The 15,054-nt window shown below is 41.4% G+C and overlaps 1 protein-coding gene across 1 annotated transcript in view; it reads right to left on the minus strand.

Annotated features, from left to right (window-relative positions):
• Positions 1-15,054, minus strand: part of LOC149309448 (uncharacterized) — a 58,947-nt gene that overhangs the window by 3,422 nt on the left and 40,471 nt on the right. The window contains exons 10-14 of the mRNA XM_089532481.1: positions 10,273-10,297; positions 6,421-6,445; positions 4,051-4,089; positions 3,715-3,816; positions 2,164-2,266 (exon numbers count right to left, since the gene is read on the minus strand). Coding sequence (XP_089388607.1) covers positions 2,164-2,266; positions 3,715-3,816; positions 4,051-4,089; positions 6,421-6,445; positions 10,273-10,297 — 294 coding nt within the window. The remainder of the gene's footprint in view (positions 1-2,163; positions 2,267-3,714; positions 3,817-4,050; positions 4,090-6,420; positions 6,446-10,272; positions 10,298-15,054) is intronic.

Consider the following 15,054-nt stretch of genomic DNA (forward strand, 5'->3'; position numbering starts at 1 on the left):
AGCACCCTTAACAGATGGCCATCCAGCCTGTTTAAAATCTCCAAAAAAGAGACTCTACCACCATCCAAGGCAACATATTTCACTGTTGAATGTCTCTGACCATCAGGAAGTTCCTCTTGAGATTTAGGTGGAATCCCTTTTCCTTTAGTTTGAATCCATTGCTCCTTGTCCTAGTCTCTGAAGCAGAGTACAGTGCCACTATCACTTCCCTTGATCTAGATACTATACACCTATTGATTCAACAAAGGATCCGGTTGGCTTTCTTGGCTGCTGCATGACACTGCTGATTCATGTTCAGCTTGTGGTCTACTAAGACTCCTAGATCCCTTTCATATACACTGCTCTCTAGCCAGGTGTCTACCATCCTACAGTATATCTGTGCATTTCATTTTTTTCTGCCTTATATTTCTCCCTGTTTAAATTCATCTTGTTAGCTTTAGGCAAGCCCTCTATCTGTCATGGTCATTTTCAATTTTAATCCTGCCCTCTAGGGTATTAGTAACCCCTCCCAGTTTGGTTGAACAGGTGGCAAAACAGCAAAACTGACAGTGGAAGAACCAAGTATCTTCCTTGGATAGCAGTGGAAGGACAAATTGCATTCCTGTAACTAATTCTTTGAATGCTCATCTGTTAACTCACACCCTTCTAAAGCATTACATAAGCACTTTGATAATAGCCCCCCTCCAGCAGTCATTTATATGGGGCTTACCACCAGAACCAACAGTTCCATGGACACAATGCAGAAATCCATAGAACAACCAGAACATGAGGGAAAGATGGGACACGGTTCTAAGAGTTCACATATGACAACCAAAAGAACTACAGTAACAGGTATGCAACCTGTCCTCCTTCATGGTCTCTGTGATTCACACAAATGGGAGATTAGCAAGCTATACAAGCAGGAGGTGGACATGTAACTGCAAACAAGTCAAATATTTAAATGAAATGCAAAAAAAAAACAACCCTGAAACATAAGCATAATTCCGCCCACCCATACAAGGCTATAACATATATAGTTTTCATAGCATCGTAGAGTTGGAAGAGACCGCAGGGGCCATCCAGTCCAACCCCCTGCCATGCAGGAAATCACAATCAAAGCATCCCCGACAGATGGCCATCCAGCCTCTGTTTGAAGACCTCTAAGGAAGGAGACTCCACCACACTCTGAGGGAGTGTGTTCCACTGTCGAACAGCCCTTACTGTCAGGAAGTTCCTCCTAATGTTGAGGTGGAATCTCTTTTCCTGGAGCTTGCATCCATTGCTCTGGGTCCTGTTCTCTGGAGCAGCAGAAAACAAGCTTGCTCCCTCCTCAATATGACATCCCTTCAAGTATTTAAAAAGGGCTATAATATCACCTCTTAACCTTCTAATACCAGCCACGGCTCAGGCTTAACAGACTTGCATCCTTTTGAGGTTGCTAAAATGAGTACCCAGCTTGTTAATAATGTATCTGTCTCTGAGATAAATTATTAAGCTTTCTCTGACAATTTATCTTTCTCTGAGTTCTATTCTTAATACAGATATGACAGTTCCAACAGTTTTAATACAATTTTTTTAAAAATACAAAACAAGAACATTAACTTAATGCTGTGTGATTCTATTACCTGTCTGCGGACTCCTCTGTGACTGCTAATAATTTGTGTTTGTGTAAGAAAAAGAGCAGAAGGAGAAATATAGCAGAAGGGGATGTTTTCTTGGGGGAGGGGCTGTCCCAATTTAGTTATAAGAAAGAGACCACAAATATAGTCAGCTCTCCTCTTCTATGGACTTGTCATCCATTGATTGGAACATCCACAGACAGCCGCACCCTGTTCTCCCCAATGGTAGCATGTGCATGTGGTTACACACACATCACAACACTACTGGGAAGAAGAGGACATGATGTCCCACAGATTTGGCTATCTGGGGGGGTCTGGAATGGAACCCCACAGCTACAAAGAGCCAAGTGTATCACTTTGGTAGTGATATGTTAAACACATCTATTACCAGACTAAAAAAACATGAGTGAATTGTGGTATCTCCAGGCCTATACCTGGTTTATCTTCATGTACAATTTAAAAAAAAAAAAAAACAACCCTATAAATCTTTAAATGCAAGCAATTGAAAAACTAGTATTCAAACATTTCTCTCCATTATTGTTACACTGAAGACAACTCAAAATACCTGGATGATCCTGGTAGTATTCAGATGCCTTGTTGGATTTATGCTGATTGGTATTTCGCATTCCTTGTTTCATCAGTGGTGGTAGGCTTTTAATGTGCTTGAGCTACAAGGAAAAAAATAAACCTTACTGCGTTATGTGTTATCCCCCTCCCCAAACATGAATATTTTCAAAACCAGATTCTTCTGGAGAAGAATCGTGAATCTCTTGTGGGAAACTCCATGAGTTTCACTGTTTATCATTTTAAGGTCAATCTACCTAATACAAACTTTGATAGAGAAAGCACAAGATAACCAGCGATCTACAAATCTCAGGACCTGAAACGAAAAGAAGTATCCCAAGAATAACAAAGTGTTTGGGGACAACACTTTTAGAGTTCTACATTTTAAAAATTTTGTTCATCCTTTGGCTGTAGCATACTAAGTTATATATCTATAACATTAAGTTATTAATCCCTTTGGAGGGTTTTAAACAGAAGCTGAATGGCCATCTGTTGGGGGTGCTTTCATGGCAGGGGGTTAGAATGGATGGCCCTAGGGGTCTCTTCCAACTAAGTTTTTATGGCTTGGGAATAGCTTAATAATGCCATTTACTCCCCTGGAAATAAACCTCTGAGTTGAAATAATGAAGTTAGAAGGTATGGTTCAGAAATGGAAAAAATAGATGGATGTAAGCAGTTCACATTTGTTTGAAACAACTTAATCTTTTGACTGATGAAGCAGGCTCAGAAAAATAAGAAAAAAAGATAAGCAGTGTCAGCCTTGGTTAGTATTTAGACAGAAGACCGCCAAGGAATACCAGGTGCTACAGACTATTTCAGAGGAAGGAACTGGCCAAACCACCTCTGAGTATTCCTTGCCTAAAAGAAAAGCCTATTTGGGGGGGGGGGGGGCTAGAGAGCCTAGAGAAGAGATAGTTAAGAGATGATATTATAGCCCTGTTTAAATATTTGAAGGGGTGTCATATTGAGGATGGAGCAAGCTTGTTTTCTGCAACTCCAGAGACTAGGACCAAAGCAATTGATTCAAACTACAGGAAAAGAGATTCCTTTTCAACATTAGGAAGAACTTTCTAATGGTCAGGGCTGTTTGACAATGTGATATGCTGCCTGAGAGTGTGGGGGAGTCTCTTTCTTTGGAGGTTTTTAAACAGAGGCTGGATGGTCTTCTAATGGGGGTGTTTTGATTCTGTGTTCCTCCCTGGCAGAGTTGGACTGGATGGCCCAGTGGTCTCTTCCAACTTTACGAATCTATCATTCTAAGCATTGATTTGGGGGAGTGAATAGTTATGAAAACAACAAGTGCCACTGCAGTTTTGTTTACTTAAATTTTGTGGCACAATACATATATTTTGCACTTTCACTGTGTTGGGTCGCTTGTATGTATCAAGTGGTATCTATGCCACATAAATCCATTTCAGTTCAAAATTGTAACATAACAAAATGTGGTAACATGTGGGGAGGGGTGAATACTTCAGAAAGACATTAGTTTGTGAAATACAATAAATCATACAGTAAAACATCTATGTGATACAATATGGTTTAATTTACTTACAGTTGCTTTCTTTTCACAAAAGGCCTTCAGAGCTTCTGACAAAGACTGTGCAATGGTTATTACTAGAGCAGCTTCTTTATCTGATGTTATCTCAAAGTCTTCCTGTCAATATTTAAAAAACAGTTAAGAATTAAATATTGCAATAGTAAAACCCATTTCCAGCTGCATGCATTTCTATAAACCATTTGTTCTTCCTAATGCCTGCTCTGTACTTAACACTGAAATTATTTTGTGACAAGCCATGCCACCACAACAGCCATTTTAAGACATAGCCACACTTTCTTGAAATAGCAAATGTATCCATAACCTAAAAATGGTTGAGCATTTCTACTTTACCATATATTCCATAGCTTTTACTCTCCGAACTGGATCATTCTGTAGGAAAATAAGACTCTAAATTAATACTAACATTTTAAATTACACAATCAAAGTAAAAGAGGCTTAGAGTATCATTCCATTCCCAAATGGGCTAGTGACCTGTCAGAAGTAGCAGGAGGCTTATATGGGGAGATACAGGCCTGTTACAGACTGCCAAAATAAATCTGCTTCGGGTCTCTTTGGAGGTATGCTGTTTAAATGATGCATGCATCCTAAGAATCCGGAAGCTGCACCAAAGCTGCACTCCAGTGCTTAGGAATGGAGTGTGGCTTTGGCGCAACCTCCGGACTCTTGGGACTTATGCATCACTTAAATAGCATACCTCCAAAGAGACCCGAAGCAGCTTTATTTTGGCAGTGTGTAACAGGCCACAGTCTGTCAAATAGTCTGGAATTAAAACAGTAAAAGGCTTTATAGATCATTTTCCCTAGGCAAGGATCTAATACCAAATCTTCATATCCTGCTCAAAAAAGGCCTCCAGTGACCATCCTCTCCCCAAAGCATTTTTGAACTATCTTCAAAGGAAGCCCCACATAAAGCACATTACTGCAATTGAACCGGGATGCCTTAGTTAGCATTGTGTCATTGTGGCCTGATCTGCTGTCTCAAGGAACAGGTTCAGCTGGCACACAGGTTTTAACTGTGTAAATGTACTCCTAGCCATGACTGAAACCTAGCTTCTAAGCTCAGAGTTGAATCCAGAAGCTTACCTAACCTACAAACCTGCATCTTCAGTGGGAGTGTAACCCTACTTAACATAGGCTAAATACCTGTTCCCTACTCTGCTGTTTGACTGATCGGAGCATATGAGGGAGAGAGTAGGCTGGCCCAGTTCCATCAGGGGCTAGCCTGAAGAAGAAGAGCCCTCCCTCCGGTCCATCTGCCTTGGTCCAGGCCTCAGAGGGAGAGAAGAATGCTGGACCAGATTCCCTCCCCCCTCACCATTCCCTTCTCCTTTTGTGTCGTGTCTTTTAGATTGTAAGCCTGTGGGCAGGGAACTGTCTGTTATCCCCTCTATTGTAAACCGCTCGGATTCCCAGTGATTGGGCGGTATATAAATAAAACCTATAATTATTATTATTATTATTATTATTATTATTATTATTATTAATTATTATTATTATATCTATCTTGTATGGATTAAGTTCCAGTTTGTTTACCCTCATCCAGTCCATTACTGATGACAGACATTGGTTTGGGACAAAAAAGTCTTCCTGGGATTGTGATGAAAAGGAGTAGTAGAGTTGGGTGTCATCTACACACTGATGGCTCCAAACCCCAAAACTCTGGACAACATCTCCCAGCAGTTTCATGTATATGTTAAATAGCATGGGGGACAGAACTGAGCCCTGAGGGGGCCCCTAGGTCAAGGGGTCAAGCAGCAGTCCCCAGGCACTACCTTCTGAGACCATGAACCAACAAAGCAACTGTAAAACGTGCTTCCAAATCCCATCCGAGCAAGATGGCCCAGAAGGATACAAAGGTCATTAGTATAAAAGCTACCAAGAGGTCCAGTAGAAGCAAAGGATACACCACCTTGTTTATTTAGTTCATGGCACACTTCACCCACAAAGGTGATCAAAGCCATCTATAACCAGGCCAAAGGAAAAATCCTATTTTCTACCTGAAGTTACCAAAGACTCTAGAACCTATTGGTGGAAGGAGGGTACAAGAAAGTCATTTAGGGTCCATGTCCATGAACCCAGACCATTCAACTGTATTGAAAAAAAAAAACCTCTATGTTGGAGGTGTTTCTATTTAATACCTGATTAAGATTTAAACCAGTTCACTACACATTTGTACTTTGTATGATAAAAACTATCTTACTACGTGGCAGGAGAGTACAAATTACCAAACTATCCTTAGGTGTGAAAACATACAGCAGGATATGTAGGAGCCCACTGGCTGACACAGAAAAATTGCACAACTTTCATCATTGCCCCTGGTTATGCATCTTGTTCATTAACATCTAGCAGATTTTTTCTAACTTTTAGGGATGGAAAGAGTATCTAAAGAACCTAATACAGAACAGAAGCCCAGGCAATGAAAACAGAGTTGATCTTTACAACTCAGTATTTCACAGAAGCTTTTTAAAATGTTTTCAGGAGAAAGAGAAGAATTTACTATCATCCTTTCACATTACCCTTTGAATGGAAACTTTGGAAAATAAAGTTGTTGTTTTTTTAGTATTTCTTATTGATTCACATAAGGCATGTACACAAAGCACCACTATCTCTTTTAACATTTAATGTATACAAAGTAGAAAACCTATTCAAGAAGACATGAATATTCAAAAGCATATCTAAAAAGAGCATAATATACACATACCTCAGGCTTGTAACCACTGGAAAACCTAAAATAAGAGATAAAAAAATAGTAAGGTTAAAAAAAGAACCGGAACAAAATATCCCTTCAACTCAGGAAAGGAACTACAGATTGAGTCTCTGTTGTCCGAAATGTTTGGGACCAAAGTATTTTGGATTTTGGATTTATTCAGCTTTTGGAATATTTGCATATACTTAATGAGATATCTTGGAGATGGAACTCAGATCTAAATACAAAACTCTTGTTTCATATACACCTTATACACATAGTCTAAAAGTAATTTTATACATACACACGTTCCTCCATAGGACCCCAGTAAATGTGGAAAAACCGCAAATAACAAAAATATTATGTTTTTACTTGAGAGAACACCTCTTTAGGAATCTCTAGGTCCTCCAGTGCAACTCTGTGGTCAACATCTGCCAGATATTGACCATAGAATTATGCTGGACTCTGTGAAAACACAACTTCAGTTTCCTTCAGCTTGGTACTAAGCTACTAATGACAAAGATGTAAAATTTCCGAAAATTTTGAAGCCATGAAAAGAAGGCTTTTCCCATTTTTTCAGAAAAAAGTGGAAATTGAGAAATTTTGGGAAATTTTTGAAAAATATTAGCACCATTCTCAGATTGAAAATCACTTTGTTAATTTAAGAACATTATAGGTAACTTGATTTGGCGTAAAATTATCATAAATGATATACTAAAAACATAGCTTGTTCCGAATATAATAACTGAATTTACACCAAAAATGTTTTTGGTCAGAATTGGCATTATGATGGTCCTGAACTGTAAGGAACACGTAAACAATAAGGAACCTATTGTTTTTGCCAGTTTGAAGAAATGGCAAAAAAAAGCCCCCAATAAAAACAAAACAAAGCATCAGCATAAAACAGAAAATTATTTTGCCTACTCTTGTTATCCATAGTGTCATGCTCACATAATACATTCATTCCCACAAAAAGACATGAGAAAGGCCATGGACACCAGAAAATGTAATGATCTGCTACTGTACACAGATTTGCATAAATGTTTTCCTCTTACATAACTTTTAAAAATGATTGTGGCAGTTCATTTGTAATAAGTTGTCTTAAATACAGTGCACATCATAAACAGCTTTCACAGCTTATGCTGAAGCTGTGCTGTAATAAAAAGAATGGTGTGCGTGCCCATGGCACACCGCACCACACTACATGCACGAACCCAATTGTTTTCAATGGGGCTTGAGCATAGGCATTTTTTGCCTTATGCAGTGTTGTCTGGAACAGATCCCCCATGTAAGGAAAGGACCCACTGTATTTTATTATCGTTCTGAAAGAAAATATTCCATAATCCTACTTTTTGGTGGAAAAAAGGCATGAAGGTGATTTTTTTTCCAAACCTTCCCCCCCCCCCCCCTCCGGTGTTCAGATCTCTAATTAGTAACCAATTATCAATTGTAGTTGGTCAATCAGCTTTCTTATCAACAAAGCTATCAAGAAAGATTATGTCCAACACTTTAATGAAATTAGCATAGTCGTGATCTACCAAACTATTAACCACATTAAAACAAAATAAGGTTGATTTCACATTGCTTATTCTGAATATACCAATGCTAGCGCTGGGAAATCAATACTTTCTTCTCTGATAAACCAGGTATTTTATAATCTGATCTAGAATTATGCCTGGTATTAACATCAAACTGATCTGTCTGTAATTTTGCAGACTCCACATTCTACAAAGCAAGGTGGAAGCTGCAGTAAGAAAAATGGTGAAAAACAAGCCACCAGGAACAGATGATATTAAAGAGAGAAGATCTGGAGCTAACAGCCTACAGTACAACCCTCACTTCTCTTAGAGGAGCTATGGCTGAGTTAAAATTAAACAGAAATGTATTACCACAGGGACCTCATCACCTGGTGTAATTTCCCCAACCTCTTTTTTCCCCTCTCACAGAGTGGCTCCAGTTACTGCTACTTTCTGCTTTCCTTTGCCCCATCCCATGCACCAACCAGATAAGAAGGGTGGATATATCGACCAGCTCCATCCATCCTATCCCTGTGCATGTGTGCAAATGTGCATGCCTCTGCCAGTCCCTTCAGCCCCTCCACCTTCTCTCCAGCAGAACTTCTTCCTTCATTCAACATGGCTGCAGTTACTGCTGCTTCTTTTGCTGCTGTTCCCCCTCCCCCCCACATCCCTCATGCTGGCCAGGAGGAGCTGGAGAACCGCCCCAGCTCCAGCACATGCACACCTCCCGTGGTCCCATCAGTCAATCTGCCTCCCACCCTCCCTCCTGGCCAATCTACTCCTTGCAATCACTACAAAGGAAGGCAGCAGCAGCAGTGATTGTTGGGGGAGGGACGGAGGAGAGGTTTATGGGACTGGTGGAGGTGTGCGCATCTACACAGACACACACAAGGTGAACAAAGCTGGGACTGTATTCCACCTCTCCTCTGCCCAGCTAACACAAGGCACGGGGGGGGGGGGGGAGCCGAGCTGAGATGAGGCAGGAGCAATAACAACAGATGCATTGCAGCAGCTAAATGAAGGGACTGAATTGGCCAGGGACGGGTGGGATGGGAGACAGACAAGACCAGTGGGGGCATAAACACATGACCATGCACACAGAGTGAGCAGAACTGGGGTGATATTCCCCTACACACACTTGGTCAGTATGAGGCAACATGGGGAGAGGAAAATACTACCATCTGGGTTCAAAGGAAGAGTCTCTCTCTCTCTCTCTCTCTCTCTCTGGGGGGGTCACTTCTTTTCTGGGGAAGGTTTGGCCTCTTTTTAGAGTCCCCCACTGATTCAACAGGTATAGGTTGGGACCGCCTGATCTATTTACCAGAGCACTTAATGGTTCCACATCTCGACAATTTACACTTTTTGACAATGCTTGTTTTATACCTCCAAGAATAATAGAATTCTAGTCCCAGGGAGGCTGAATAGATGCCTGGTGGTGATTTTGAGATGTCTCAGAAAAATAAACTACAGGTTACAAAAAACTACTTGATCACTCTTCCCAAGATACTAGATGCTTCTTAGATAACTAGAAACATAGAATCAAAGAATTGGAAGAGACCACAAGGTCATCCAGTCCAACCCCCTGCCATGCAGGAAATCCAAATCAAAGCATACCCGACAGATGGCCATCCAGCCTCTGTTTGAAGACCTCCAAGGACGAACAGCCCTTACTGTCAGGAAGTTCCTCCTAATGTTGAGGTGGAATCTCTTTTCCTGGAGCTTGCATCCATTGCTCCGGGTCCTAGTCTCTGGAGCAGCAGAAAACAAGCTTGCTCCCCCTTCAATATAGCATCCTTTTAAGTATTTAAACAAGGCAATCATATCACCTCTTAACCTCTTTTCCAGGCTTAAACATCCCCAGCTCCCTAAGTTGTTCCTCATAGGGCATGGTTTCCAGACCATTCACCATTTTAGTTACCCTCCTTTGGACACGCTCAAGTTTCTCCACAACCTTTTTGAATTGTGGGGCCCAGAACTAGACACAGTATTCCAGGTGAGGCCTGACCAAAGCAGGAATTCACCAAAGAAGAATTCAAACAAATAGCGAGCACGTGATCAACTGTGACTAACCAGCTAAGGATCAAAGGTTTCAACTGTACAATTCAGGGAATAAACAGCATATTAGAAATAGTGCTAGCAATATAAGATGACAATGAACATCTTGACCCTTAGCTGGTTAGTCAGAGCTGATCAATTATCTAAGAAGCATCGGGTTTCTTGGGAGGAGTGATCAAGTACAGTAATTTCTTCTTAATTGTAAACTGTAGTTTCTGAACTGAATCGGAAAAGAGAAAATGATCCAGATCAAGTAAATGTTTAAATTACATTACTGTGCTTTGTTACCTACCTGGCTCTCTTCTTTGCAGACGCAGCTAGAGAAACAAAATGAAGATGAAGACATTAGTAAAAACAGTGAACAAGGTAATATAAATGGCTTTAAATGCGCTGAAATAGTATTAATTACATGGAGATATTAATGCTACTTGACCTGTTTATTCACACACAGTATCTTACTCCTTCATCACACACTATATGTATATTCCTCCACCGCACCACTTCTGGAAATATGAAAGATTTCCAATGAGTAAATGTAGGCTGCTAGAATTTTCAATGAACAATGAAGGACTCTTCTATTTTAGTCTGTAACCCCACTTCGATCCACCGGGAGAGGCGGGGAAACATAAATAAATTTTATTATTATTTATTATCATTATTCCTTTATCCAGGGCAGCAGAGAAACTTAGTATTATAATATTATGAGAAATAATCACTGTCCAGCCCTCTACCTCTGGCAGATGGGTTATGCAGTATAAGAGGAATGTATGACCAAGGAGATGTCATCATACCATGAATGAAATGTAACTGAAGAATTCTAATCACAATTCCTGTCTCTTCTACAAAGTGACCTCGTGGCATTCCTTTTCCAATTTTTCAGAACATCTTTTCTATAGTCACTTCCCTCTTACTTCCATGCACAGATGTCTAAGCAGTGAGGAACTGAGCCTTTTTAGCAGCTTATAGTCCCAATTATCACTACAGGAGCGAATAGGAGGAGCTTAACCCAGAATACAAAAGGTTAGGACTCTGTCTGCTGGGAAATAACTCTCATGATAGCTTTGGCGCCTTACAGACGGGCCTAAGCGGCGCCATCGTTGCACCAGGAATACGCGCTTCCGGATGCGCCTTGCCCCTTGCGCATATTCCGTACGGCAAGATGGCGGTGCCCTATACAGACGGGCGCGGCCATCTTGACGTAACGGACGCACAGCGTCCAGACGTCTAAACCCGGAAGAGACGTCGCGAGTGCGCGCTTTGGCACTTGCGACGTCTCTTCCGGGTTGCGCTCCTTTTTTACAGCGCGGGGGAGTCGCGCGGTTTGGCTGCAGCGACTTCCCTGCGCTGCAACCAGCAGCGGCCCAAGACCGCCCCTTTTGGGCGGTCTGTAACAGGCCTTAAGGAACAAAGAGGCTGTCATGACTCTTGCAAGGCCTCTGCGTCTAGGTTATAGGAAGGGTTAACTCAGGAGAGATGGTTCATATTAGCCAATGGAAGGTGTCGAAGTGGAGAGACCCCATTGGCTCTGACATGCACAGGTTTCTGTTAGCCAGCCAACACAAGATGAGAAGATCTGATTGCCCAAAACTTCAACTTGAGTTCTTTTAGCCAATGGGACAGGAGAACAGGAAAAGAGAAAGTAGCTTTTGGTTGGTTTGAAGGGGAGAGAAGCTTAAAGTGTAAACAGATGCTCACATCTGAGCGAGAGAAGGAATCCTGTGTAAAGATTGTAGGAAGCCACAGACTGTCTAGTTAGATGAGTTAGGTTTCTACTTCTTTTGAAAAGGAATTGCAAAAAAGGTTGACAACAGGTGAAGTTGGAGAGCATTGTTCATATATATAAACAAAGGTTAAATCTGCATTTTGGTTTTTTTTAATTTTCTTTTCAGCAACCATGGGGAAAGGTACTTTGAAAAATTGTGATTTAAACCAGTTGAGCTCTTTAACCAGTTGTTTTAACTACAATTACATTTTAAGGTAAAGGTAGTCCCTTGACATGAATGTCTAGTCGTAACTGACTGCAGGGGCGGTGCTCATCTCTGTTACTATGTCGAAGAGCCAGCATTGTCCGAGGACTGCTCTGGTGGTCATGTGGCCAGCATGACGGCACTGAACGCTGTTACCCTACCACCAAAGTGGTACCTATTTATCTACTTGCATTTGCATGCTTTCAAACTGCTAGGATGACAGAAGCTGTGACTAGTGACAGGAGCTCACCCCATCATGCAGTACTCGCGACTCGAACTGCCAACTTCTGATCTTCCAATCGTCAATACTGGCATCTTAACCACTAAGTCACCGCATCCCGCAACAGTTGAGCTGTTTAACCAGTTGTTTAACTACAATTACATTTTATCATATAATTTTCCTATTTTTTTTATTAAACAGTTTACTTTATAAATGATTGATTTATTCCTTAAAGAAAAGCAAAGGGGAAACTCTGGTCACATGTCTCCATGACCAGGACTACCAAGAACCCTATAATTATTATTCTGTGTTCCCAATAGGCATAAGAGAGAGGGGAAGGTATTGAGTCCTTACATCATCAGGAATCTGAGTGGGTTTACATCTCCAAATAAGGGATTGGCAGTAGCACTACTGTGCTGCTGCACTGGGAAGAGGAGGCAAGTCTGGGTAGATTTCAGCCACATCCCAGACTCTGAATTCATGAATGTGTTGTGTTCATACTGGTTAGACATTTTTTCAGTGTATGAACACAACACATTCATGAATTCAGAGATCTCCCTTGGCTCTTGACTGACCTATTTCCCATGACTTCTTGCAGGACTTCTTCAACCGTTCCTACTTGTTTTGTTTATATCTAAATTGTGGTGCTTAACTCAGCAGCTGCCATTTCTCCTGCAGTTTTTCTGACTGCTATCTTCCATTATGAAGCCTGTCTATGTTTGTCAAAACCACTTCACAAATTTCAAAGTCAACTAACATACAAACATTTTATGCTATTTAAAATGACGGCGCTGCACAACTGTGTCACTGTATGTAGACGAATAAAACAAAATGCAGATCTTTGCCATGTGAATACAATAGACCAGATGCACCTAGACATTTCAGATGGGACAAGTACCACATATGCAAACAGTGTACACTCAAATCACAGCAAGTAATGGAAAGGGACTTACAATGTGATGTGGTATAAATATAATCTCTGTGCATTAGAGGCTCAGGATAATACCACTAATACGTTAACAGCAAAAAAGAATTTGCAGGAAGAAAAGATTTCAAAGACACAATAATCATTTTCACATAGATGTATTTTAGTTATGATCCAAAGATATCAAAGTCTATTGTATACAAAATCTTGGTTTATTAAAAAAAAAGCTATAAATTCCACATTTTCAGTTAAGATTACATAAAAGAAGAAGTGACTAACTTGTAGCAGATTTAGTGGAAGGACAATGATTGCTTTCAGTCCAGGTACTCAAAACAAATTCCTGGACTCTCAAAATTCTTTCATGCTAAGCAATTATCTTTTGTCTCTGACTTTGGATGGACAGGTTGTAACGGTGTTTCTTCGAGTGGTCATCTGCAAATACATCCAAATGGGTTGTACTGCGCCTTCGCAGTGCTGCTCGGAAAACTTCTAGAATCACTGGGCAAAGTTAACTTTGCAACTTTTTGACAGTAGCTCCGCCCATCCCTTATAAACCCCTTGCATTCCCGCTCTTTCCCCAGTTCTGCAACTGACGCCGCATAAGCGACATGAGAATGAGCCAATGAAGAGCAGGTCACTGAGGGGAGGACGGGCGGGATTTGTATGTATTCGCAGATGACCACTCGAAGAAATATTGTTACAGGTATGCAACCTATCCTTCTTCTTCGTGGTCTCTGCGAATCATAGAAATGGGTTGAGACTGACAAGCTTAGGTCAGCAGCAGAGGGAGTGTCATGAGACCCAAACAAGGTTCAAATAAAGTGTGTTTATTAATCACAATACATTCTTTGAACCCCAAAACTGCATCAGTCATTTTTGGTACCTTAATAAATAGCACTTAACCTGTGCAGGACATAAGGCACATAAATAACACGTTAGGTCATGGTAGACCTGTTAATAGTACTTCAACAAATAGTACTTAAACTTGTGTTTGAAGACATAAAGCACAAAGCAACACATAAGGTCATGCAAGACCTATGTAAACCATATGAATGCTGTAAACCCAGCCAATTTTTGCCAAAAAGACATTCATTTCAGAAATGTAAACCAATAGAAATGCAGTGCAATCAATGTAACCCTGAAACCAACAGTGTCCTTCCAAAAGCTGCATCCCATTTGGTCCTGGTGTCCAGCCTGTAATGCTTAATAAAAGTCAAGGTCTGGAACCAAACAGCAGCTTTACAGACATCCTCCAAAGGGACCCCCGACAAAAAAGCAGAGGATGTCGCTACCGCCCTAGTTGCATGGGACTGAACCCTGGCCAGAAAAGGTCTGCCCAACAGTTCATAACAGAGGTGGATGGTACCAGCCACCCACTTCGAGAGTCTCTGTGCAGAGACAGGCAGTCCCATTATCGGTTCCAAGAAGCATTGGAAAAGTCTCTTGGAACGGCTCGAACCTGCAGTTCTGTCCAAGTAGAAGGCCAAAGCCCTTCGAATGTCCAAAGTGTGCAAACTGCGTTCAGTATCAGTGGTTGGGTTCGAGGCTAGGGTTGGCAACACAATGTCCTGACATGTGTGAAAGGTCGACACCACCTTAGGCAGAAAGGTAATGTCACTAGGGGGGACAACCTTATCCTTGTGAAACCTGAGGAAAGGCTGGTCCCTCTGTAAGGCACAGAGTTCGCCCACATGGCGGGCAGAGGTGATGGCCACAAGGAAGGCAGTCTTCCAAGTCAATAGTCTCAAGTCCGTTGAGGCCGAAGGGAAGGACATTGTAGTGGTACGTGTCGGGGCCCAACGGCAAAGGCCAGGAACCTCCGGTGAGTCTCTCAAATCCCCTCATGAAAGTAAGTGTCCTTCAAGTCGATGGTCGCAAACCACAGTCCCTGATGGAACAAGGGTAAGATGGAAGCAAGGGTTACCATACAGAACCACCAATATGACAAAAAGGCATTGAGGG

The sequence above is a fragment of the Sceloporus occidentalis genome, unplaced genomic scaffold, assembly GCF_023333645.1.
Source record: "Sceloporus occidentalis isolate IW3139 unplaced genomic scaffold, rSceOcc1.0.p SCAF_7, whole genome shotgun sequence".
In the NCBI taxonomy this organism is placed as follows: Eukaryota; Metazoa; Chordata; class Lepidosauria; order Squamata; family Phrynosomatidae; genus Sceloporus; species Sceloporus occidentalis.